Genomic DNA, 27691 nt, shown 5'->3' with positions numbered 1-27691 from the left:
AGAAAGTCTGTTCTTAACTATCTGCATTAATGGAACAGTGCAGGAGATGAATCATCGAAAACCACTCAAGCCACATGACTTCTCTCTGGCGTTGGGATGCACTTTGTTCTGCTCTATGGACATGGGCATGGCATTGTGGACATTCCTATGAAAACATGACTTCAAAGGAACTACAAGCCTGTCTGGGATCCCTCCATCTGCCAGGACCCTTAGCTCTAGCTCAGAGTGTTAACCAAGGCAGCACCTCTCTACTGTGCAAAGCGCCAGCCCAAGAAAGCAGCCTCCTCGTGCTGGCCTTCCCCTCAAGGCGAAAAGTTTCCACTGAGCTGAGTGTGGTGACAACTTCAAGTCTGAACAAGAGCGTTAATGATGCAGAAGGCTTACTAACCTCAAAGAAAGGCTTTAGAAGCAAGGCCTGTGTGACTAATCAAGTACTGATCACGGAATAAATTCCAGCTTCAAAAAAAGGAATGATACTCAAATTATTGTGAAAGCATTCCCTTTAGTGAGTACAAAATAAACTTCTCAAAATAAACTTTTCCCAAAACTGTCCTAGACACTTCTACTTTTTTACTCTCTGTTTTAGTAGCACAAGGACTTCCAAGAATACTAAATGGTCATTACTCCCATTTGGGCCCAAGGATTAAAAAGAACGTCATGATCCTATGTACAGTGATCATCTACCATATTCCTACAGAAACGCTGTACATGTACCTCGTGAAACAGCCAAGCTAGACTGTGAGGACCAAAACAGATGCCATCTCCAAGTCAGAACGAAGAAGACAAAAACCTTATCTTAAAGAACAAGAGGTTTTTCCCTTGTAAAGTTGGTTTTAGTGGCTACTCTCTTGAAAATGTGCACATGTATGACAATGTTACATATTTACTCAATATATTCAACTTGTGTATACTTTTTCTTGTGAAACTCAGGACCATAATTTCTATCAGCGATGTTAAAAATCAGGTTAGAAAAAAAAAATCAGGTTTTGAAATAGAAGAGAGGCAGCAAAGACATGTCACTTTAACCTCGGCACCAAGCTCACATCCTTCCTCGCCGGCCCCCCCATACCATACTCAACATTCAGTTCCTTTTCGATATTTCATAGAGTTACACCTTTTACTCAATTGAAGAGCAGAAGCATTTACAATAAAGACTGAAAATTATTCCATTCCCATATATTTGACTTGGTGGATATGAAGTGAGGATTCAGTATTTTATCAAACAAAACATGGTATTAGGGAAATGCTGGGAGCCTCAGTCTGAAATTTCAAAGATTATATTTTCCAAACTCTGGGATGTCTTGCTCTAAGCAGGAAACACAACTGCTGTAAAACTTATCTTGACATGTCACTTGATTGTCAATAAAAATTATTTCACACAATGCAAAAGAGAGAGTACATCATTCTGTAATGATATCTTTACATCTAAATCCTAACCTAAAGTGTGTTTGAGCAACAACCAAAATATTCCCTTTAATAAATTCCAAAAATCTCATTTTAACCCTTCCTACTTTGCAGCAATAATTCAAATCCCAACCGGAGAACTAAGTATGTGATAATGAATGCCAAGGTCTGTATATCTATGTGTAACTGGGCACTCTTAACTTTCCATGAGCCTCCGGCAGAGTAGATCAGAGACATGTAAGCAGTCCAAGAAAGTATCCTGGGATCAACCGTACCGCCTCCCACCATTTAAAATGTCTGTTCTAATTATTTATAAATAGCAAACATTCCTGATGCAACAGAGAGAAAGGACATCCCAACGAGTGTCTGAGACTGAAGAATGAACAACTGCTTATGGTCACGGCCAGTTACAAAGCAAGAGGAAAAGATCACAGTTTGAAAGACAAATGTCTTGAGCACCTATAATTCCTCAGCCATCTGCTTCCGGGAGAATGAACAGGTCCTTTCTAGACACATGAAGTTGGATGCTACTACACAGTCAATGATTTTGAAGGGAAAAAAATATCAATGTGAACCGAAGTCATGCAGTTCAATCTTATTTTTCAAAACCAAGCAAACAAGCAAATATGAAGCTTAGTCTCCCTGACATTTCAACATGGTTGTTACTTCATCCCATGTCATTATGGGAATTGTCAGTACATGGTGGGGGGCGGGGGGAGGACCACTGAACCAAGAAGCAAGGATGCATTTACATCTCTTCCTCTTCTTTCCTTCTCCCAAATCACCCTCTTTTGATGGCTCCTGCTGAGGACAACACATGGCCCCTCATGACTAGAGCAACTTTCACCAACTTTGTTCTTCCAAGTCCTTCTCAACGTGTCTTTGCTTCCTGAGGTCTTTCTGCTGCTTCTCTTTTGTTCTCAATTTCGTTTTGCCTTCAGCCTTACCACTTCATGCCCAGTTCACTGCCAAGATGTTCCTGCGGATCACTGGCTGTCACCATCCCTGGGCTCTGGCCCCGCCCTGCAGAACACTGGTGCACTGTGATATGGCTTCCTCTTGGCAAAGCATCTATGCTCACACCCCATTTCCCGTGGCCCAAGATTCAAGGTCTTCTGAGTGGCTTTCCTCCCCGCAGGAAGGGGAGGGCAGAGATCTAGAAGGGATGGGATTCAGGAGATCAGGGTTCTAGTCTGACTGACTTCCTGGCCTCAGGCTAACTACTTTCTGTCTCTTAGCCTCTTGTTTCACCTATAAAATTAGGATAATAATCTTCGTTGCCCTATTTCAAGATTTAAATGAAACGTGCAAGATAAAAAACTTTTGCACAGCAGAGAAATAGTCAACAAAACTAAAAGGCAATGGAATGGAATGGGAGAAGATATTTACAAGTGACATTTCAGATAAAAGGCTGGCATCCAAGATCTATAAATAACTTACCAAACTCAACAGCCCCCCCCCAAAAAAAGATCCAGTCAAGAAATGGGCATAAGACATGAACAGACATTTCTCCAAAGAAGACATAGGAATGGCTATCAGACACATGAAAAAATGTTCATCATCACTAGCCATCAGGGAGACTCAAATCAAAACCACAATAAGATACCACCTTACACCAGTTAGAATGGCAAATATTAACAAGACAGGAAACAACAAATGTTGGCGAGGATGTGGAGAGAGGGAACCCTCTCACACTGTTGGTGGAAATACAAGCTGGTGCAGCCACTCTGGGAAACTGTGGAAATTCCTCAAGAAGTTGAAAATAGAGCAACCCTATGACCCAATAATCACACCACTGGGTATTCACCCCAAAAATACAGGCATAGTAAAATGAAGGGGCACTGGTACCACAACGTTCATAGCAGCAATGACCACAATAACCAAACTGTGGAAAGAGCAAAGATGTCCTTCAACAGATAAATGGATAAGAAGATGTGGTCCATATACACAATGGAATATGACTCAGCCATCAGAAAGGATGACTACCCCATATGTTGTCTACAAGAGACCCATTTTGAACCTAAAGATATACCCAGACTGAAAGTGAAGGGATGGAGAAGCATCTTTCATGCCAATGGGCCTCAAAAGAAGGCTGGGGTAGTGATTCTCATATCAGATAAATTAGATTTTAAACTAAAGACTGTAGTCAGAGATACAGAAGGACACTACATAATTCTTAAAGGGACTATCCACCAAGATGATCTAACAATTGTAAATATCTATGCCCCAAATATGGGAGCAGCCAATTACATAAGAAAACTGTTAATCAAGATAAAGAGTCATATTGATATGAATACATTAATAGTAGGAGATCTTAAAACACCTCTCTCAGAAATAGATCATCAAAGCAGAAAATCAATAAAGAAACAAGAGCATTGAATGACACATTGGACCAGATGGATCTCATAGATATATACAGAACATTCCACCCTAAAACAACAGAATACTCATTCTTCTCAAGTGCACATGGAAGCTTCTCAAGAATAGACCACATACTGGGTCACAAATCAGGACTCAACCGATACCAAAAGACTGAGATTATTCCCTGCATATTCTCAGATCACAATGCTTTGAAACTGGAGCTCAATCACAAGGAAAAGTTCAGAAGGAGCTCAAACACCTGGAAGCTAAAGACCACCTTGCTTAAGAATGCTTGGATCAACCAGGAGATCAAAGAAGAACTTAAACAATTCATGGAAACCAATGAGAATGAAGACACTTCAGTCCAAAACCTATGGGATACAGCAAAGTTGGTCCTAAGGGGGAAATACATAGCCATCCAAGCCTCCCTCAAAAAAATTGAAAAATCCAGAACACACCAGCTGTCTCTATACCTTAAAGAACTGGAGAATCAACAATAAATCAAACCAACTCCACACATAAGAAGGGAAATAATCAAGATTAGAGCTGAGATCAATGAGGTAGAAACCAGAGATACAGTAGAACGTATCAATGAAACTAGAAGCTGGTTTTTTGAAAGAATCAATAAGATCGATAAACCATTGGCCACACTAATCCAAAAGAAAAGAGAAAGCCCAAATTAATAAAATTATGAATGAAAAGGGAGAGATCACAACTAACACCAAGGAAGTAGAAACAATCATCAGAAGTTATTATCAACAGTTATATGCCAATAAGCTAAGCAACCTAGATGAAATGGATGCATTCCTGGAAAACTATAAACTCCCAAAATTGAACCAGGAAGAAATCGACAACCTAAATAGACCAATATCTAGTAACGAGATTGAAGCAGTGATCAAAAACCTCACAAAAAACAAGAGCCCAGGACCTGACGGATTCCCTGGGCAATTCTACCAAACTTTCAAAGAAGCAATAACACCTATTCTCCTGAAGCTGTTTCAAAAAATTGAAGCAGAAGGAAAACTTCCAGACTCTTTCTATGAAGCCAGCATTACCCTGATCCCCAAACCAGGCAAAGACCCTACCAAAAAGGAGAATTTCAGACTAATATCACTGATGAATATGGATGCTAAGATTCTCAACAAGATCCTAGCAAACAGGATCCAACAGCACATTAAAAAGATTATCCACCATGACCAGGTGGGATTCATTCCTGGGCTACAAGGATGGTTCAACATTCGCAAATCAATCAATGTGATAGAACAAATTAATAAGAAAAGAGAGAAGAACTACATGGTCCTCTTAATTGATGCAGAAAAAGCATTTGACAAAATCCAACATCTGTTCCTGATTAAAACGCTTCAAAGTATAGGGATAGAGGGAACATTCCTGAACTTCATCAAATCTATCTATGAAAAACCCACAGCAAATATCATCCTCAATGGGAAAAAGCTTGCAGCCTTCCCGTTGAGATCAGGAACACGACAAGGATGCCCACTCTCACCACTCTTGTTCAACATAGTATTAGAAGTCCTAGCAACAGCAATCAGACAACAAAGAGAAATAAAAGGTATCCAAGTTGGCAATGAAGAAGTCAAACTCTCTCTCTTCACAGATGACATGATTCTTTATATGGAAAACCCAAAAGACTCCACCCCCAAACTACTAGAACTCATACAGCAATTCAGCAATGTGGCAGGATACAAAGTCAATGTACAGAAATGAGTGGCTTTCTTATACACTAACAATGAAAATACAGAAAGGGAAATTAGAGAATCAATTCCATTTACTATAGCACCAAGAACCATAAGATACCTGGGAATAAACCTAACCAAAGAGGTAAAGGATCTGTACTCAAGGAACTACAGAACACTCATGAAAGAAATTGAAGAAGACACAAAAAGATGGAAGACCATTCCATGCTCTTGGATCGGAAGAATAAACATTGTTAAAATGTCTATACTGCCTAGAGCAATCTATACTTTTAATGCCATTCCAATCAAAATTCCACCGGTATTCTTCAAAGAGCTGGAGCAAATAATCCAAAAATTTGTATGGAACCAGAAGAGACCCCGAATCGCTAAGGAAATGTTGAAAAACAAAAATAAAACTGGGGGCATCACGTTACCTGATTTCAAGCTTTACTACAAAGCTGTGATCACCAAGACAGCATGGTACTGGCATAAAAACAGACACATAGACCAGTGGAACAGCGTAGAGAGCCCAGATATGGACCCTCAACTCTATGGTCAGTTAATCTTCGACAAAACAGGAAAAGATATACAGTGGAAAAAAGACAGTCTCTTCAATAAATGGTGCTGGGAAAACTGGGCAGCTATATGTAGAAGAATGAAACTCGACCATTCTCTTACACCATACACAAAGATAAACTCAAAATGGATAAAAGACCTCAATGTGAGACAGGAATCCATCAGAATCCTAGAGGAGAACATAGGCAGTAATCTCTTCGATATCAGCCACAGCAACTTCTTTCAAGATATGTCTCCAAAGGCAAAGGAAACAAAAGCCAAAATAAACTTTTGGGACTTCATCAAAATCAAAAGCTTCTGCACAGCAAAGGAAACAGTCAAGAAAACAAAGACGCAACCCACGGAATGGGAGAAGATATTTGCAAATGACAGTACAGACAAAAGATTGATATCCAGGATCTATAAAGAACTCCTCAAACTCAACACACACAAAACAGATAATCATATCAAAAAATGGGCAGAAGATATGAACAGACACTTCTCCAATGAAGACATACAAATGGCTATCAGACACATGAAAAAATGTTCATCACTAGCCATCAGGGAGATTCAAATTAAAACCACATTGAGTTATCACCTTACACCAGTTAGAATGGCCAAAATTAGCAAGACAGGAAACAACATGTGTTGGAGGGGATGTGGAGAAAGGGGAACCCTCTTACATTGTTGGTGGGAATGCAAGTTGGTGCCGCCTCTTTGGAGAACAGTGTGGAGATTCCTCAAGAAATTAAAAATAGAGCTTCCCTATGACCCTGCAATTGCACTACTGGGTATTTACCCCAAAGATACAGATGTAGTGAAAAGAAGGGCCATCTGTACCCCAATGTTTATAGCAGCAATGGCCACGGTCGCCAAACTGTGGAAAGAACCAAGATGCCCTTCAACGGACAAATGGATAAGGAAGATGTGGTCCATATACACTATGGAGTATGATGCCTCCATCAGAAAGGATGAATACCCAACTTTTGTAGCAACATGGACGGGACTGGAAGAGATTATGCTGAGTGAAATAAGTCAAGCAGAGAGAGTCAATTATCATATGGTTTCACTTATTTGTGGAGCATAACAAATAGCATGGAGGACAAGGGGAGTTAGAGAGGAGAAGGGAGTTGGGGGAAATTGGAAGGGGAGGTGAACCATGAGAGACTATGGACTCTAAAAAACAATCTGAAGGTTTTGAAGGGGTGAGGGGTGGGAGGTTGGGGGAACCAGGCGGTGGGTATTGGAGAGGGCATGGATTGCATAGAGCACTGGGTGTGGTACAAAAACAATGACTACTGTTATGCTGAAAATAAAAAAAAAAAGAATGCATAAAAGTTATGTATTTATAAAAAAAAAGAAAAGAAAAAAAGAAAGGATGACTACCCACCATTTGCATCAATGTGGATGGAACTGGAGGGCACTATGTTGAGTGAAATAAGTCAAGCAGAGAAAGATATTTATGATACGGTTTTACTTATACGTGGAACATAAGGAATAGAGTGGAAGACCACAGGGAAAGGGAGGGAAAACTGAATAGGAAGAAATCAGGGAGGGAGACAAACCATGAGAGACTCTGGACTCCGAGAAACAAACTGACGTTTATAGAAGGGAGCGGGGTGGAGGGATGGGGTAACCAGGTGATGGGGATTAAGGAAGGCACATGATGTGATGAGCACTGGGCGTTATATGCAACTAATGAATCACTGAACACTATTATATGTTGGCTAACTGAACACAATTTTTAAAAAGAAAGAAAGAAAGAGAGGGAGGGAGGGAGGGACATGCAGTATAAAAAAAAAAAAAGCTAAACTCTTATCCCCATGCTGTCCTCTTTCCCTGAGGATACCTGTCTTCCTCCCTGGTCCTGACCTGTCTTCCTCCCTGGTCCTGACCCTCATCCAGAAGTACTCCAAATATAGATGCTCTGAAAATCGCCTCGAGCCAACTCACCCCTTTCTTGTCGGAGCTCCCAGGGACACTTAGCAGCTCTTTTTTTTTTTTTTAAGATTTTATTTATTTATTTGACAGAAAGAGTGAGAGTACAAGCAGGGAGGAGAGGGAGAAGCCAGCTCCCCACTAAGCCAGGAACCTGATGCGGGACTCAATCCCAGGACCCTGTGATAGTGACCTGAGCCGAAGGCCGACACTTAACCAACTGAGTCACCCAGGTGTCCCCTTAGCAGCTCTAAGAGGAAAATTGCCTTGAAGCAGAAACCTCAAAGACATCCCAGAACCTCGGCACAACTCCAGGGCCAGCACGTCTCACAGGACTTTTTCTCTGACTGCCACAACCTGTCAGTTGGTTTTGTTTTTTTAAAATCACCGTCCTACAGCTTCTCCTTTCCTGATTTAAAAAACCTCCTTCCCTCCTCCTGGTCCCACAACGGATCCACTTCTTCCCAAGGACCAAGTCTCAAGCTGAGGCAGCTGTAGGGAGAGGAAAGCCTCTCGGGTCTGTCCCCCACCTGGGACCCCCACCACCTGAGAGTCATGACTGTCAAGTATTCTAAAGTTCTGCCAGCCTTCTCTCTAGGATGGGGGTCCAGGGAGGACAAAATCAGAGAGAGGACAGAGGGTTGCCAAGAAAGGAGAGGGGGTGGAATATGTGTTATAAATTCTTTCGTTCTCTCCCCATATGATTTCCTGGGGCACTTCATTCTCCACAATGCAATTATCTTTGGTATTTTGAAAAGCATCCTTATTTCACAATAAGGAAGCTGGGGTTTTAGAAATCACACTTTGTGTACTTAGAGGGTAGAGTTACAACAGCGAGGTCACAATACCCTCTTGGGTGCAGGTTTCAAAATGGGTTGCCTTCCCAGGAGATGGCCACAGCCTCGTCCGTCCTCCCAGTGTGGTTTTTAGCTTACAGTGAACTATTCAAAGACAAAAAGCCACCAATGCCTTTAATCCCTTACCAGGCAATGGTCACCATTAGACTTCAAATACGTACAGTTGATTGAAAGGAGGGAAGAAAATCTTAAGACTTTCTAGACATCTTTTGGAATTATTACCTCTCAAGAGCGCAGGCCCCTCCCTGCAACTCCCTGCCCTGCCCTCTCGAGATAAGAAAAGCCCAAAGGGCTTGAGTGGGGAGCACTAAAAAGCAGGAAAAAGCTCTATTTCTAACGTCTTGACGAATCGTCATACTGTTCTCCAGAGCAGCTGTACCAGCAAAAATATACATATATTAAACATTTTTTAATTAGAAAAATCATATCTAAAAGAAAGAAAGAGAAAGAAAAAGGCTGAAGGACTTTGGCCTCAACAAACCAGAGAGACGCGAAATGGGGGAGGGGTGCAGAGTTAGCGCTGACCAAATCAGCCTGACTTGGCAAGCTGCTGTCCAAGTACAAGGTGGCTATTTAGGAGCAAAGAAATCTGGTTGAACTTCACTTCATGAGGGACTGAAATTAAGCCTTGCAAAGGGACAGGAAATTTGAGGCCATTAACGCCAGGGGCCCAATAAGCACAGCCCTACGGACTGAGGGGGACAGAAAACCCAGCCACCGGCCCCCCACAGTGTGACTGCCTCTCCTCATCTTTGTCCTGGGCACTCTCCCATCTGCAACAACACTTAGGAGCTCTTCTCAAATCCCCAAGTCTCTGGTTGTTCTAGATTCACACCAGACGGATGTCTCCCCTCCTCTAGGTTCTGCAATGTCCTTGTGCACGCTGTCCCCAACAAACAGGGACAACCTCTATTGAGTTTTCAAGTCATCAATGACCAATCCATTCTTGCTTTGAAAAGTGGGAGCCCCAGACAAAGACACTGTTTATCATTTTCAAAATGCATAGTTCCAAATTCCCATTCCATGTCAAAAAAATTTTTTTAAAAAACCTTGCGACACCAAAAGATTGAAATACATGAAGATTCAGTCTGGCGCTAATAGAAAGCTACTCATTTCTTTGAGTATCCAATAGAAGTCAGCTTATCCCTCTTCCCAAAGGCCTTACGGAAAGCTGCACGGGAAGGCGGTGGTGTAGGGAGACCTCGAACACACCTCCTCCCGCAGACGCCAGATCTGTAGCTTCATGAGGAACAACCCCCATGAAGAAGGACTGAAAACCAGCCCAACCACCACCTGCAACATAGGATGGAAAGACCACACTGCGGTGGCGGATAGGAGATGCAGAGACACGATGTCACCGAACGCCCCCTCACCACCATCACAGAGACACACCACAGGGAGGGATCTCACAAGGACAGAGTTTCTCCCAGAGGAGTGAGGGGTTTGTGTCCCCTGCCAGGCACCCCAACCCCTGGGACCTGAGGAGGGTCCCCTGAGAGGTGTGCCCCCAAAAGGTCTGACTTAGAAAAAACAGTGGGGCTTACTTAAGTCCAACGGGCATGTGGTTTCACTCACATAGAGACATAGAGACCCAGGACAAAAGCAAGTTTGAAAAGCATCTAGACTGTGAGTGAAGGAGATTCATTTTCTCATCTTCCAGCCTCTGCCAAAGGGCCAGGGGCCAGGTCGGACTCTCTTTAGAGATGAGCACCTGTTCTGCACTCTCCCTCTCCTCTGCTAGCGTGGCTGCACACATAGACCCGGCACTCTCCTGCTGACTTGCTCCTGAGCAGCCTGCGCGGGTGTGCGTGGACACGTGGGGACACACGCAGACATGCACAGACACGGCACTCTCCTGCAACATTGCAGAAGCCAGAGGCCATGCCCAGCCAAGGCCGTCTTCTGCTGCCTTCCTAACGCTGGTGGCCACGGTGGCCTCGCTCCACCCCTGCACTCTCCAGCTGCATCGCAAAGCCAGCAGGTGGCTGGAGCCCACACAAAGGACACACACCAGATCACCTGGTCCTGGTGCCCAGAGGGCTTGTGTTCCTGGGCTCCAGGGGACCATAACAATTGCAAAGACAGTTCCCAGCAGCCTACAACCCTCAGGGCACAGCACAGACAGTAGACGGAAACACATTTCCAGTCTCCCTGTGAAAAAGGCCTATTTCCTTGGCCTAGAGCTTTTGCCTGAGGGGCAGACTTCCTGTTTGCCACACAACCCAAGGCTAGGAAGGTGATCTAAGGGAACCCAGGCAGGGAGACCCCATCCTTGCACTCAGCCCTGGCCTTGCTTCAGCTCTCTGGTACTTTCAAGGAAGGAGCTTATACACTCGGCTGGAACCCTGAGTTTTGCAACCTCCACCCAAGGTGTCCTTCAGATCTCCTGGTCTGGAGGCCCGCAGATTTTATGACTGGCCCCACAGGACTGTATCTATTTGCATACTTTGAAAGCTGCTGCCTAGGGGTCTGGCTTCCAATCAGCCTGAAACTAGGTTCTAACAGATCCTTCCCTTTGGGACACCAACAGGTCTTAGCACACCAATAGAGCCCCAGCAAGAATAAATCAGGCTGCTTGGACAATCACAGAGTTTGGAAAGATAACCAAGAGCTAGGGCAAGGTTGAAGGACAAGATCCATCACCCACACAAGGCCAAGACTGGGGAGAGGTTGCAGTTTAGAAACGTATAGAAACAAACAGAGTGGGACACCTGGGTATCTCAGTAGGTTAAGCACCTGCCTTCAGCTCAGGTCATGATCCCAGGGTCATGGGATCAAGTCCCACATTGGGCTCCTTGTTCAGTGGGGAGCCTGTTTCTCCCTCTGCCTGCTGCTCCCCCCTGCTTATGCTCTTTCACTCTCTCTCTCTCTGACCAATAAATAAATAAAATCTAAAAAAAAAAAAAAAAATCCCAAAAAATGAACACAGAGAGTCAAGGAAAATGAAGACACAGAGAGGTATGTTCCAAATGAAAGAACAAGGTAAAAATCTCAGAAAAATAACTTAATTTCAGAGAGATAAGTAATATGCCTGATAAAGAATTTAAAGTAATGGTCATAAAGATGCTGCCCAGACTCAGGAGAAGACCAGATGAACACCGTGAGAACTTCATCAAAGAGATGGAAAACAACAAGTTCCACACATTAGCCACAGAGCTGAAGCACACACGGAGGGGTCCCTAGCAGACCAGATGAAGCAGAAGAACAGATCAGCGGTCTGGAAGGCAGGGCAGTGGAGCTAACCCAAACAGAGAAAGGAAGAAGAAAGTAAGAAAGATAAAAGAAGACAGCTTAACAGACCTTTGGGAACAACATCAAGGGGAATGAAAATTCACATTATAGGGGCCAAAAGGAGAAGCAAGAGAGAAAGGAGTGGAAAATTATTTGAAGAAATAATGGCTGAAAAGTTCCCTAACCTGGGGAGAGAAACAGACATCCTGGTCCAGGAAGCCCAGAGAATTCCAAGTAAGATGACCCCAAGGAGATCACATCAAGCACATCCTAATTAAATGTTAAAAGTTAAAATTTAAAAGAGACTCTGGAAAGCAACAAGAGAAAAACAACTTGTGACATACAAGGAATGCCCATAAGACAGTTGGCAGATTTTTCATCAGAAATTTGCAGCCAGAAGGGAGTGGGATGATAAATCCAATCCAAAGTGCTGAAAGGAAGAAAGCTTCCAACCAAGAATACTCCACTCAGCAAGGTTATCATTCAGAACTGAAGTACAGATAAAGATGATGGTAACATGATCTATTGTGGTGATCACTTCACTATGTATACAAATACCAAGTCATTATGTTATACACCTGAAATCAATGTAGTGTCACATGTCAATTTTACCTCAATAAAATATTTAAAAAAATAATAACATAGGGTGCCTGAGTGGCTCAGTAAGGTAAGCAACTGACTCCTGATTTCAGCTCGGGTCTGATCTTGAGGTCCTAGGATCGAGCCCCACGTGGGGCTTCATGTTCAGCAGGGAGTCTCTTTGAGATTCTCTCTCTCCCTCTCCCTCGCCCCTCCCTCTGCTCTATAAATAAATAAATAAATAAAATCTTAAAAATAAATAAGTAATGCTACACAGGCTCATGCTAATATTCCCTATGTTAAAATTCACCTGACTGGGGCACCTGGATGGCTCAGAGGGTTAAAGCCTCTGCCTTCAGCTCAGGTCATGATCCCAGGGCCCTGGGATCGAGTCCCTCATTGGGCTCTCTGCTCAGCAGGGAGCCTGCTTCCCCCTCTCTCTGCCTGCCTCTCTGCCTACTTGCGATCTCTCTCTCTCTGTCAAATACATAAATAAAACCTTAAAATAAAATAAAATTCACTTGACTTTCTCTGAAAGTGATAAATTAAGCTCTAAGAAAATTTAGGCACCTAGTTATGAAATCCAAATGAATCTTCACTCCTGGATTAGCCCATCCTTAGCCATTATAAACAAACGTTTGTAAATTAAAAGAAAAAAAACCTTTTTACATAATACAATTCATTTTTAAATTACTGTAACTTCCAAGTCTAGAAAGGTAGCTTCCTATGAAGCCCTCTGTGAACACCAATCAACCCTGAGGAGCGACAGCGCCTTTGTCACCAGCAGGTCTGGGACTGTCCACCTGGCCAGAGTCCACGGGAGGACGTGAGCGCCCCGGCCATCTCACCTGTCCTCAAAGCACACGGTGCACTTCCAGGCGCTGGTCTTCCTCAGGAACACTCGGCACTCCGAGCACACGCGGTGGCTGCAGCCCTTGCACACGGCCCCCCGGTTCAGCAGAAACCCCAGCTCGCTCTGACAGCGGGCGCATGACTTCTCTCTGTGCTCCTGGCTCACGCCCTGTGCTCCTTTCCACCGGAGGTGCTGCAAGTGCGTCTTCAGTTTCCTGCGGCCCAGAGACAAGTGACAAGATATGAATGAATGAAAGGACAGACGCCAGACATACCCCTACATGGCGAGGGCCCCGATAATACTGCTCCCGGCAAGAGAAGAAAGAAGGGGTTTTGGCATCCACTGCGCCCAGCTAACAACATGGCTGTGTGAACTAGGGATCTCACTCAGTCTCTCCAGAAAGAGGCTCAGAGATTTTCTCCACGGTGAAACAGAGATGAGAAAAAGCTCACCTCCCACAGATGTCGGGAGGATTCAATGGCAAAGCCTAAGAGGTGCATAGCACAGAGGAGTTAGCCACTAGTTTTGTTCTAGGCTCATTGATGCCCAAAGGACATCATAATGGTTAGCAAGGACAAAGAGAGGACGAAACAAAACACACACAGAGAAAGTAGCATCAATTTTAATATAGAAGGCATGGAAAGATCTATAAAGATATACATGCCTGCCCTTGTCATTAAGTTACCCAACAAAATTATTGAACTGATGTTCTGCTTTTGCTACTGTTTTCTAAATATTTTATTCATTTATTTGTCAGAGAGAGAGAAGAGAGAGAACACAAGCAGGGGAGCAACAGGTAGAGGGAGAAGCAGGCTCCCCACTGAGCACGGAGCCTGATGTGGGACTCGATCCCAGGACTCTGGGATCATGATCTGAGCCAAAGGCAGATGCTTAACAGACTGAGCCCCCCAGGCGTCCCAACTATTGTTTTGTGGTTTTTGTTTTGTTTTTCAGTGGGTGGTCAGTTCACTTCTAGTTCCTGTTTCCCTGAGACAATAGCCCAAGTGCTAAGGGACCTTACACGGGACCCAGAAGAGGTGTTAGTAACCAGAGCATTTTTTCATGAAATGTCTCTGCTAGCCACTTTTAGAAGAGAGAAGCCGCCCCAAGAAGCTAGACCGCGTTCATTCCACTTGTGGGACTTGCGCTGCTTTCTGTGCCCTCGGGAGCAAAACCTCCTGACCACAGAGTCCATGCTACTTTGTTGGTATTCAGGATGTTTCTAAATCACTGAAAGACCTCAAATCATCAGAGACAATTCCATTTTGCTCAGCGTATTATACTTTTTAGCAGAAAAAAGTACAAGTCCATTTCAGAGAGCTGTGGGACAGCAGGGGAGGATAGAAAAAAGAACACTGTATCTTCCAGTTAACCCGCAAATTTCATTCCTTAAGCATTGGGTTGCCCCGAATTTTATTTATTTTATGTGTATTTTTCTTGGCCGACTCTAGAAGAGTTCTGCCATTAAAAACAAAACAAAATCAGGGGTGCCTGGGTGGCTCAATCTTTGGGCGTCTGCCTTTGGTTCAGGTCATGATCCCGGGATCCTGGGATCGAGCCCCACATCGGGATCCCTGCTCAGTGGGAAGCCTGCTTCTCCCTCTGCCACTCTCTCACTGTGTCTCTCTCTGTCAAATAAATAAAATCTTTAAAAAAAAAATAAAAATAAATAAATAAAAAACAAAATCAAAAGCCTGGTCCACATACTTATCTTCTAGTCTTTGTGTCTTCTACAGACATTGACAAACATGACCCTGCCGTTGGTAAGAAGGATCTTGGCCGCTGCCATTGGCCGCTTTGACAGTCTAGCCCTGCTCTGCTAAGTGTTAACACATACCAACAGCGTGTGCAGCTTTTGACAGACAAGGAAAGAAATTTCCTATTGACAAATCAGTCAAAGAACAGGCTGAGCAGGTTCACATTTCACGCACCCCCTCCCCTCAAAGCCAAGTTGGAAGCAAAAGCACACAAAGAAGACGACGGGAACGCACCGCAGCAGACCTGCTGTTTCCACATGCCTTTCTCAACTTTTCTGTGTGCCCTTGGTGACCCCCTCCCCAACCAACAATTCAGGCAATGCTTCGCAGGAGGTCTGTCCCTTGAGAGGCATAGCAAAAGCCTGCGAACCTTCCTTTGAATTAGTCCCGCCAAGTAGCAAATGGACAAGCACCAGACAACACACTTAGCACAAAAAGGCATTATTTAAAGTCAATGACAAGAGCAGCCTCCCTTCGCCCCCACTGCGGGGAGCTAGGTTAGAGGGCAGTGCTACCCGGCCTCTGCCCTTCGCGGGCCCCTCGCAAAAAGGACGCCCGCATGCCCCGCGGCCAGCAAGCAGCGGTGAGCAAGCAGGTGGCAGTAGGCGGCAAGCAGGAAAGCCCCAAGAAGCAGGAAAGCCCCAAGACTTGTACGCCGTGGAGGACAGCATACCGGATCCTCTCCTCCTCGATGCTCTGGACCGCCTGGTCTCGGTACAGGACCTGGAGGATGACCTCGCGTTCCAGCTCCTGGAGGAAATTCAGGCTGACTTCCCCAGCCATGCCTTCTCTGGTGCAGAGACCCAAGCCGAGGGTCACTCCATGACGAGCGCCCCTGGGCTGTGTGTGAGCTCAGAGTGCCCTGGAACAGCCCCACGTGCTTCAAAGTGCGCCTTCTCCTATTTCATCAGCAGCTGCTTGGCCTTTTTTTTTTTTTTTTCCTTTTTGACTGCGTCACACTCCTTGGGAGAAGAAAGCCCCAAGAGGCAGCCCCCCAGCTCGACTCGCGGCTCCCAGAGCCTCATGCTCCCCGGGGAGCCTTTCCACGGAGCCCTACCGCTGCCTGCGGTGTCCGTCTAAGCCAAAAGCACATCTCTGGTCTGAGGTCTTGCCAGAGATTGCTATAAATCAGGCACAGCTCCAAGCAGATGATTTCTGCAAAAGCAGAAGTGAGCCCCAATCTGAGGGAACTCAGAACTGGCAGTTAGAAGAGAATTGAGGACATTCAGAAGCTACTCTTGCCCTCCAGTGCCTTCGGGTCAGGAGTAATGGTCACTAAAAGCCCAGGCCGCTGGATGCCTGCAAAAAAGGACAACAAAAATGGCCTCATTTTCCTGGCTCGTGTCCATCTGCAACATCACTTCTGGATGCACAAAACATTCCACACAGACCTTTGCACCTTCTGCCGTCGTGATAAGGTACGATTTTAAATTGTATTAAAATTGGCGTTCTCATGTTTCTAAAAGCCACAGACTTCTGAACTTGAATTATTCTAAGATAAATCCAGTATCTCCAGCGATCAGAGAGGCATAAAAGTCCGTGTTTAACATACATCATCGTAATTGAAAATACATTAAAAGTACTCAGTGTGTTCAATACTTAACTATTATTTTTACAATTAACTTCAAAAGTCAAAAAAATGTAATCAGTTGGGGAAGTACGAAGGAACACCCCACCACCTATCTATCAATTATTTATGGTTTTTAATGGTTTTCAAGAATGTCTTCTCCATGGGGTCTTGTTTCTGTTTAATGTCGGTTGAAAGGTTCTGTATATATTACCCCTGCTTTTTTTACCCCCACTGGAGACATTGGGCCTACATGACCTTCAGCTTTTTCCTCCCCCAACCAAGAACATGGCACTGCATTGATAAGTCATGGCTAGATACGTATCAGTGAAATGCAGAAAGTGTAGATCAAGACAATATACTTTCGGTAACATCATTTTGCTATCAAATCTACATGAATTTCTCGGGAATAAGACTTCCTTTCATTGCTTTAGAAGCTAAACTTTTGTTGGGTTTCAGCAGAAATCCACATTATATTAATTTATGATCCATAGCAAGTCACTGAATAAGAGGTTAACAGAGACCTAAGGGATCATTTTCCTTAAGGAAAAAGGGTTAAGAATCTCTCCCTAATCTTTGGTAGCCTGGTGAAGCCTGTGTATTTAAATGCATAAAATAAAATACACTGAATTACAAAGGAAATCCTTGATACTAAAATGTTTTAACATAGTAATATATATGTTCACCGATACATGAAATAATGAGATCAAGCAGTGATCTAACAACTACTGTAATTCCAGAGGAGTGATGATCGTAAGTAATATTTTGAAATATCTATAACATGCACCATGGTATGAAAATATAGGTGATTTCTATTAGTGACAGTTACCAGTCCTCCAGTTCTACTCTGGTTTGATGTCTGTATTCATAATGGAAAGAAGTGCTAAATTTTAATTGGAGGATGATAAATAAAGACATAAGTTTTTCCCATCCACGTTCATGGCCCTATAGGCTAAGCGGTCATGGCTTAAGGGAGTCTAGATTTGTCAGTTACTCTGTTGTGGGACGGAGTACCATGCGCAGCTTTCCCAGGTCGAGTAAAGAGTAGGAGGGCGCAGAGCTCTGAGAGGGGCACTCTTGGCCTCTGGTCCTCAGGCAAGTACTCACCAGTGCCTGCCCTCCAAAGGCTTCCTATCCAGAAGGTGGTGAAATGACCAAGCAACAAGGACTCTGGGCTCTAGCCCAGACTGGCTGGTAATCCCTGTGTGATGGGTGGAAAGTCTTGATCCTCTTCGGCCCCCAGTTTCTGGATGAACAGATGCAACTTGCAGATCTTACTTCCCCGAGGCTCAGAGTCTCTGGAAAAGAGGAAAGCGATATGGAATAACGTATAATCAAGCAGCAAGGGGAAAGGTGCAAACTGGCCGATACGTCACCAACTTTATGAGCCAGTTTCTTCTGAACTTGCCTCTCAGTTCTTCCTTCTTATTTACCACTGGACCAAGAACTATACAGTTGACCCAATTCTCAAGTAATTTCTACGAAGATTTTTGCATTTGTCTCAAAACACATGATTTGTGTGCACTGAGATTTCTTTTCCTGTGGTTTCTGTGCTCCGTGCTCTGGCTCTGCCATGCGGTACAGGGTGGGAATGATGGCAGCAAATTGACTCACTGGGGGAATCCTGGCATAAGCACATGTTCGCTCATTCAGGAGGCTGGGTTTTATAGAAATACAGGATTCATGGGGCACGTGGGTGGCTCAGAGGGTTAAAGCCTCTGCCTTCAGCTCAGGTCATGATCCCGGGGTCCTGGGATCGAGCCCCACATCGGGCTCTCTGCTCCATGGGGAGCCTGCTTTCTCCTCTCTCTCTGCCTGCCTCTCTGCCTACTTGTGATTTCTGTCTGTCAAATAAATAAATAAAATCTTAAAAAAAAAAAAGAAATACAGGATTCAGTTATCACATAAAAATGCTCCTTACACTCTATCAAATTCATGGCTGTGGGCCTCCAGTGGGAAGGGCCCTTTTCATGGATGAGAGGGAGCTTATCCTTCCCCCAGCAACCATTCACTCCTACTTATGGAAAAGTAGAATTTGGTTTGTTCTTGGATCCATCCGTCCATTCAATGAATATTTACCGAGTACCTTCCAAGTGCCACACACTGTTCAAGTGCTTAGCACATGACTTGATTGCCTGGTGATTTACACTCTATCCCCTGTGTAACGAGACTGTGATGTTGCTTACGATAAAAGCACATAGAGGACAATTAAAGCCAGAGAGACGTCAGCTTCAGAGTGGAAAGGGGAGAGAGATCATTCCACCATGAACCTGCAGTGAAACAGTCACCATGCTTGAGCATTAGATGTATTTCTGACCTTCCTAGTAGCCAAGGCAAGACCAAACAAAATGAAACAAAACAAAACAAAAATCTATGTGATCTATATCATTCTGATAAACCAAAGGAAGACGAGAAGGATCTCCTTGAAGTATAATGGTCATAGACTGAGAAAATAATTATTTGAGCCATGGTTCAGCAGAAGCAGCAAAACTGGGGGGTCATTATTATGCTGATCTTAAAGCTAAGAAGCTAGCGCCAAATCATAATTCACTGAAAGCATTTCAAATAGAGATCAAAACGTGGTGTTCCCAGGTGATGCTGGCATAAAGCTTAAAAAACCAGAGGATAGGTGTTTGGTATCCTGTGTTTTTTTAAAAAACCCTGTGTTTTTTATTCTTGACTTTTGGATATTTGATCCTAGCTTCTGTCAACCTTCAGTCATTCAAGCACTTGGTTAATATTTACTATGAGTAAAGCCTGATGGAATGTACTTCTTCCTTTAACCTGAAGGCTCTGTCTCCAGATCCTCTATAAACCAGGGGTGACTTTTTGAAATGATGCCGTTAGGACTGCAGAGAGCATCAGGGTCATATATTGGTTCTGGATATCACCCCAGGATCCTTCATAGCAAGATTTCACAGAAACCAAGGAAGAGATTTTCTCTTTGGTGTCCGGGGTCCTCCTAGTGTCCCGCTTGGCTTGGTGGCTTGCATATTCCATTTACCACGTTTGAGCCACGATTGCTTCATCTCACTGAAACTCACCCGGGATTGGCATGAGCACAATACCACATTTACATCATTAGAAATTTGTGGGGTGTTTTTGGTTGTCACAGTGACAAAGAATTGTCTTGCCTCCCCATGCAAATGTTGACTACCTCACCAGATAATTCAATTAGGAAAATATTATAATTCTCTGATAAAATGTAACTCTCATATAAACACAAAGTATATTTTGCAGGATTTTAATATACTCCGAGTTTTCCTGAATGCAACCACTCTGTAGAAGAAAAGCTGTACTTGGTTTCACTTAGAACTTTGACAAGAATTGTTTATCACCCAAAGAACAAACAATCCAATCAAGAAATGGACAGAAGACATGAACAGACATTACAAAGAAGACATCCAAATGGCCAACAGACCATGACAAAGTGCTCAGCAACACTCAGCATCAGGGAAATACCACAGTGAGATACACCTCACACCAGTCAGAATGACTAAAATTCTAACAAGTCAGGAAATGACAGGTGTTGGCGAGGATGCGGAGAAAGGGGAACCCTCCTACACTGTTGGTAGGAATGCAAGTTGGTGCAGCCACTCCGGAAAACAGCATGGAGGGTCCGCAAAAAGTTGAAAATAGAGCTACCCTAAGACCCAGCAATCACACTATTGGGTATTTACCCAAAAGATACAAATGTAGTGATCTGAAGAGGCAAGTACACCCGAATGTTTATAGCAGCAATGTCTACAATAGCCAGACTATGGAAAGAGTCTAGATGTCTATTAACATATGACTAGATAAAGAAGATGTGGTACACACACACACACACACACACACACACACGCAGGGATACTATACAGCCATTTAAAAAAAAATGAAATCTTGCCATTTGCAATGACATGGATGGAACTAGGGGTATTATGCTAAGCAAAATAAGTCAATCAGGGGAAGACAATTATCATATGATCGCTCCGATATGAGGAATTTGAGAGGCAGGGCAGGAGGTTCTGGGGAGTAAGGAGGGAAAAATGGAACAAGATGGGATCAGGGAGGGAGACAAACCATAAGAGACTCTTAACCTCAGGAAATAAACTGTGGGTTGCTGGAGGGAACGGGGGGTTGGAAGGATGGGGTGGCTGGGTGATGGACATTGGGGAGGGTATGTGCTATGCTGAGTGCTGTGAATTGTGTAAGACTGATGAATCACAGACTTGTACCCCTGAAACAAATAATACATTGTATGCTAATAAAAATAAAATAAAATAAAGAATTTTTTATCATTTCAGGAAGTTGCATCACCAAGGGCAACATTGCTTGTAGTATCTGAATGACTCCTGCCATATGCTGGTAACAATGTGCATTTGTAAATGTCATAGTCAACATGACTCTATTTACACAAATATCTGACAACTTCACTAGGTCTTCTAATGTAGCTTACATATCCAAGTACACATTATATGGTAATTAAAAATATACAATTTATAAAATCCTCTTGTTTCTCCTTTTGTCATGATAATTACATTGTAGTAGTAGTAGTAGTATGTAGATAGATGATAGTATATGCGAATTCTGTTTCTGGGTAGTAAAAGGTGAACCACAATATAATATATTTCCTATAATGAGGGAACACTGAGTTTCATAATTTTAAAGGGTGCCCAAGTGGCTCAGTTGGTTAAGTGTCCAACTCTTGGTTTCAGGGCTGTGAGTTCAAGCCCCACAATGGGCTCTGAGCCCATGGAGCCTACTTAAAAAAAAAGTTTCATAGTTTTAAGAACCACTGAATTAGAAGATCCACTCATGTCTAAGGTCACTTATAAATTAAGCTATAGGATTCCTTTGTTGGTTTCAACACATTATTACGTTTGTACGAGAACGGAGTTTGGGGAAGAGAGAATGGTTGGTTCTCATTGGTGGTTTGCTCCTTTGGTTTTGCGGGCTTCAGCTTATGAATTCGCACACGCATTTTCAGATCTGATCTCCAGGTTGTGGTGGAGAGCTCAGAGTTCTTCTTGCAATACAATATCTTTGAATCATTTCAGGTACATTTTTTCAATCCTCTTGAACGGAAGCTCTGCACTTTATCACAGTTAGGCTGGCATTTGAATTCTTAGAAGTTTTGTAACAACTGCCAACTTGGACAGTCTCCTGTGTGATCCATCTTGCAAATCACTCAAAAATGCTTCATTGAAACTCTTCTTAGTTCATTGTCTATTTATCCAAGACAAAGTGTCCCCAGACCCCAGGCAATAATTTACTTATTTGTAATTTTTTAAAGTTTCATCGTGTTTTAGTGAACTTCCTAGTCAACAGAGGTTTCTAGGGTGGCAGATGGAGTCAGTGGGCAGCATAGGCCCATGGTAACCACCAAGAAAAATCAGAATTTCAACCACGTTCTGGCATTCGCAGGGTTACATACACCTTCACAAATTCCATTCCTAGTCACCTGTAGTAGAAACCGTGTTGGAATATTTGTCATATGTGCTGAAACATCGGTAAAACAAAAGTATTTCTCTTGTGGGTGTTCTGACTGATGTGAAGTTTTGAAGTAGAGCATGGAGGTAGTAAAAGAATGACATGAAACCTATGAAAATCGGTTGCGTGTTCCTCGTACTGTGTAACGTACTACCATCTAGGACGACAGAGTCAGGTGGGAGGTTAACATTTGTCACCCTCACAAAATGCATCACAGGGAGAGCTGCCAGGGGGCAGAGCAGACTGTGCCCACTGGCTGGCACGCTGATGGCTGTCACCCACGGGAGCCGTTGTGACAGGACAGAGTGACCGGTGAGGCACAGGGAGAAGGTGAGGGGGAAAAGGATAGTCTTCATGGCAAAGGTGAGGCCCGTTGAGCCTGGGAGGGGGGAGGAGCTGGTCTGAGGAACAGTGAAGGGGGTCTCTCTAGGTGGGGGACAGTGTATGTAGCAATACTAGGGTGAGAATGTGGCATTCGTCCTCCAGCACGGGAGCCCGGCTTCTCCACTGCCCACAAAAAGGCTCCAAAGCAGGAGCAGGGCTTCCTGACCCCCCGACCTGGTGACCTCCTATTCTGATCCCCACTTCCCCGTGAGGGCTCCGATGCTCCCGTGGTGAACTCATTCGAGGCTGTTCCCCAAGCACATTGCGCATTTGTTCCTGCTGTCCCCTCTGCCCACCAAAATCGAATCTACTCGTAAGCAGCGAGAGAACAGTCAGGAAAGCAGGTGTGGAGCCTGACTGCGTGGGAGAAGAGCTCAGCTCTGCCCTTTGCTGAGTCCTGGGTGAGTTACCGGAACCTGCTGGGATCGAATGTCCTTGTCTATCCCGAGAACTACTGCACCTACTTCCCCGAGTAGTTGTAAGGACTAACCGTGTGGATACACAGCCGGTACTCACAGCACTAGAATAAGCAGGTGACAAGTATTAGCTGCAATTAGCAGTAGAAGTAATGGTGTCATTACCATCAACATTAGTCTTTCAAGGTCCAGAATAATTGCTACCTAATTCAGGAACTTTCCCCATATTTACAATCGAAATCAGTCACTCCTTCTTCATTATAACACCCTTTTCCTTTGCATAGTTCTCCAATGGAACCCTGACTTCATTCTGGCTTGTACTCAGGAGTCCTTTCCAGTGGCGACATTGGGATTTAGTGATCCCTCAGCCCCACCGAGCTCGTCCTTAATGGTTGGAGTGTGTTGAGAAACGCAGTGAATGTTGTGACATGTGGGTTTGCTTGCAAAGCAGGAAGCATGAATTCAGGCAGAGTAGGAAGTCAGGATAATCCAGTGAGCAGGCAAGCCCCCAGTTCTGAAAGCTCCAGCCTTCGGGAAAATCTGAGTTATTCTGGAAGCTGAGAAGTGCGCTGCAAAGTGTTTTGTTTTAATGATCTCGCGCAGAAAGTCACAGCCGCCTCGCTGGAGGGAGGAAGTCTCCCAGATCCACTTTTCTGAGCTGCTCCTTACACGGTCACTGTCCCATTCACCTGGAAGCCTCTTACATCGTGTTTATTCTGTCCCAAGCAAAGAAGTCGGGCTCTGTTCTTACCTACAGGGAGCCCGACCTCCTTTTTCCATTGCACGTTTGTAATCTTACAATGGTGTCTGCCTTTGCTCACAGCACTCCAACTACCAGCCTAATTATACTTAATAATTAACAAAGAAAACCAATACTACAGCACCATGTTGAGGGAAAAATCTCCCACGGCCGCTTGGAGAAGCCCTCTACACCGAACTGTCCCGTCTCTGCGTTGGTTGGGGTACCAGATAATCTGGGATCAAACCCGCCCAATTCCCGAGCATAGCCATGTGCTCTTGGGCCAGTGGCTTAATCTCCATGAGACTCACTTTCCCTCTCTGCTTCCTCGATGCCCTAGAGAGCTGTCCCTGCTTCACAGGACTGATCTGGGAATTCAGTACATCAGCAGGTGGAGACCTAGAGCAATGGCTGGGATGTAGCAAGCAGGACGCAGAGACGTTCCTCCCTGCAGACTGTCCCCCCTGCGGGAACCCCCAAAAGTAGGAGAACCAGCCATCAAGCCATAGCACATTTCTCAGACATTGATAGGGACAAAGGCAACCCTGGGGGTGGGGGGTGCCGGGTCCGCTCCTAAATGCAGCTCTACACTTCCATCCATTTTGTCTGCAAAATGTTCTGTCTCCTTCCTTGGCCTCACAGCAAAGCGTGACTGGCTTCCAGACCTGCCGAGGGGGCAGCACGAGCATCGCGGCCCGGAGGGAGAAGAGCGAGGAGGCCAGGAAAGGAGTCATTCTCTGCTTGCAGGCAAGGGTCCCCTGTCCTTCCACCCTGTCCTCTGACCAGGGGACTGGGACAGTGGCAAGGCGGCAAGTTGTGGGGGCATGTGTGCACATGACCAGGGCGCTGCTGGGATCTTGAAGGGAAACTGCAGAATTTTCTCAAAGCCTGACAGCCACGGCACGGGTCACCTCAGGGGCCCCAAGCCCCGCTGCTCTGCTCTGACCACAGCGGTTTCCTTGAGAGGCTGCAGCTTGAGAACAGCCACGCCACCCTGCCTGGGACGTGGTGGAGGGGTGTGGAATCGGTGTGTCACCACACCGCCCCTGACACTGCATGTGACAAGGTCGTCCCTTTTTGCTCCTGTGTGTTCTTTCTGGAAGCCTGTCGCAGCCGCAAAGAACAGCAGTCCACATGGCCAAGGCAGGAGAAGAATGTGGAGCGCCGCGGGTCTCTGTGGTTCCAACCCCATCCCCTGGCAGAGGCGAGATGCATGTCTATCAATTCTCTGTCTCTCTTGTCACTTAATCAGAGGTGGCTTTTCCAGGAAGCCACTGAGGCTCAAGCGTCAGCCTCCCCGGCTTGCACGGCATGTCCAAGGCCCGGTGCCTGACGTCCTATCTGTACTCTTTAAAGTCTCCACAAGTTGTATAAACATCAAATCCTTAATATGTGAAATTGTGTGGATGGGGAAATCTAGAAATCTAGAAGACCCGAATCCTACCCGACACAGGAGAAAGGGGGATGAGCTTCTGCTTGCCACCAAAAACCTCCCCACAAAAGTGCAGTTTTGAATCCAAATTAAACACATGACCTCTTCTTATGGAAGCATAAGGAAATGAGAATTAAGATGATTACATTTTTAGGATCCTACTCATACTAATTGTTAACCTTGTTGTTGGACCGAAAGCAACTATTTATTTAACACTTACTCTGGGCCAGTCTGACAAGGACTCTGCCTACATGACCTCAGTCTTCATTACAACATTGTGAAGTACATACGCCCATTTTCCAGATGAGGAAGGTGAGGCTTGGAGGGCTTAAGTCATTTACGGAAAATCACACTCCAATTTAGGGCTGTTAAACCTCAAAGCCTTATGCTTTATTCAGGCAGAAAAACTAAGAAATTAGAATGTCCCACTATCTTGGCTGAATAATCTTTTTCTGACACTGAGTCTAACTTCGTAGTAGATCCTCACTATCTTGTATGTATTTTTCTTTCATAAACTCTCCTCTTGCCAAGAAAAGCATTTGCAGGTTAAAGGAGCTTAACCAAAAGAAATTTAAATTAGACCCCAACTAATTCACTTTTTAAAAAAATTTTAAAAGTATATTTATGTTCCATGTCCAAACTAGAAATTATCCGTGATCAAAACAATCTGAATTTATGAAGTAGATTCAGATCAGAACAGTAATAAACTCTATGTACACGAATTTACAAGCCACAGAAGAAAGCAAACAAATGCAATACACCCCGTACAAAGACGATATAAATACCATCGAAACGTACGCCACCTTAAAAAAAATTCACACCCTGTGACTTAGATAGTGTGTTTTTGGTTTGGCTTGGTTTCTAACTAAGTCTCGAGGACTTTCTCCATTCCCTTTAAATGGTTACCCTACATTTAAAATGTATGCCATTCAATAAATTACAAGTCATCCTCTAACTTTTCTCTGGTTTTGTCTCCCACCCTTGCAATGTCGTTAACTTAGGAGAAGTCACAATCACTGTCCTCTCTACCCGCCTCGCCCATGGAGCAACGCACCCGGATGGCTGGACTCAGATGTTCTCCTACCTTGGCATCTGCTTCGAGAGAAGAGACAGGGGCGCCCATCCTGGAGAGAAGGAAGTCAACTTTTCTTCACGTTGGAACAACTGACGCATTTCTCTTTCCTTCCTGTCAGGCCAGAGCGAAGTGGTGCACCCTCGGGGCCCGCCCCGGGGCATCTGCGGCTGTCCCCACATCACCCGGGACCCCGGCAGCGAAGCCACCTGAAGCCACGCCCAGGGGCTCTTGCACACCAGCGGTTTAGGTCTTTAGCAGGAGGACAGATGAAGCTGACGCTCCTGAAACCCTGAAACGTTTCAGTCCCCCCAAGGAAACCTCAAGAGAGACTAGAACCTTCGAAGATTCAAACGTGTTCCCCTCTGCAGGGGGTTTCACACTGACCTCAAGTGTGAATGACTGTATTTTGAAGAACAGCTGTGAACTGGAGAATAACAAGCCCGGCATGAACTTTGGGGGTGGGGGGAAAGGGGGTACCTGTCGCTGAAGTATAGATACATGGAAAATGGGATACAAACTGTAAGCACAAGACTGTTCAGTCTTCCCAAGGTGAACACACCCCTATCAAGTGATAGAATTATAAGAGCACCCCGGAAACCCCGCCATCCGCCCTTCCCGTTACTACCTCCCCCACCCCCTGCCCCGAAGCTGATGGTTATCCTGACCTTTGACGCCATTGATTCATTGTCACCTTTTGGTACTTTGTGTAAATGAATGTACATCATGTTAACTCTTTGGGGTCTGGCCTTGAGGCCAGCCTGCTTGTGAGACCCAACCACACCACTGCACATGCTGACACAAAACCAGCCTCCATGCTTTGGAGCCAAAATATAACGTGAAGACAGAGTTGGGAATAAAGAAGAAGAATAGCTTTGTTCCTTTGCAGGGCAAAGGGGGCTCCAGCAGGCTACCTCCTTCAAGAAACTGCCAGCCCTGGAGGAAGGGGCTTGGGGGCTTTATAGGGAAATACAGGAGTTAGCGGATTTTATATCTGCTATATGTATATAACAATAAAATACAGGATCTTATATCCTGTATTTTATAGGATCTTATATCCTGTATTTTATAGGGAAATACAGGAGCTAGCAGATTTTGACAGGAGTTTTCCTTTGTAGTGTCTTTAGGCTGGTCCTGGGTTCCTGAAATAAAAGGCTAAGAAGGGAGGAGGGCAGGTTTGCAGCAGAGAGGGGAAAGGTTACTTCAAAATCGAGCTTTGCTGAAACGTTAGCGCCCCCATTTTGATTTTTGTCCAACTTTAGGTTTTTAAGCGGTTCCACATGTAGTTTGTTCATTCTTGTGGTGGCATATTGTATGGATTTATACAAAGTTTCTCTACCGTATTATTTATTGATGGGCATTTGCGTGATTCATCGTGTG

General features: G+C 44.5%; 1 protein-coding gene across 4 annotated transcripts in view; it reads right to left on the bottom strand.

Annotated features, from left to right (window-relative positions):
• The window catches only part of SYTL3 (synaptotagmin like 3), a 74611-nt gene extending 56606 nt beyond the window's left edge, over positions 1-18005 (bottom strand). For 3 of the 4 annotated variants that reach the window (XM_032836471.1, XM_032836470.1, XM_032836472.1), the window contains exons 1-3: positions 17904-18005; positions 15903-16528; positions 13468-13686 (exon numbers count right to left, since the gene is read on the bottom strand). In XM_032836471.1, the coding sequence (XP_032692362.1) occupies positions 13468-13686; positions 15903-16012 (329 nt within the window). In that variant the 5' untranslated portion in view covers positions 16013-16528; positions 17904-18005. Of the gene's footprint in view, positions 1-2190; positions 2304-13467; positions 13687-15902; positions 16529-17903 lie in introns of those variants that run through there. The other variant, XM_032836474.1, reaches the window with a different exon arrangement.
• Positions 18006-27691: the final 9686 nt, after the last annotated feature.

This window comes from Lontra canadensis, unplaced genomic scaffold, assembly GCF_010015895.1.
Source record: "Lontra canadensis isolate GAN:19392208 unplaced genomic scaffold, GSC_riverotter_1.0 scaffold92, whole genome shotgun sequence".
In the NCBI taxonomy this organism is placed as follows: domain Eukaryota; kingdom Metazoa; phylum Chordata; class Mammalia; order Carnivora; family Mustelidae; genus Lontra; species Lontra canadensis.
Note: the sequence above shows the minus strand (reverse complement) of the source record. Positions and strands in the feature narration are given on the sequence as shown.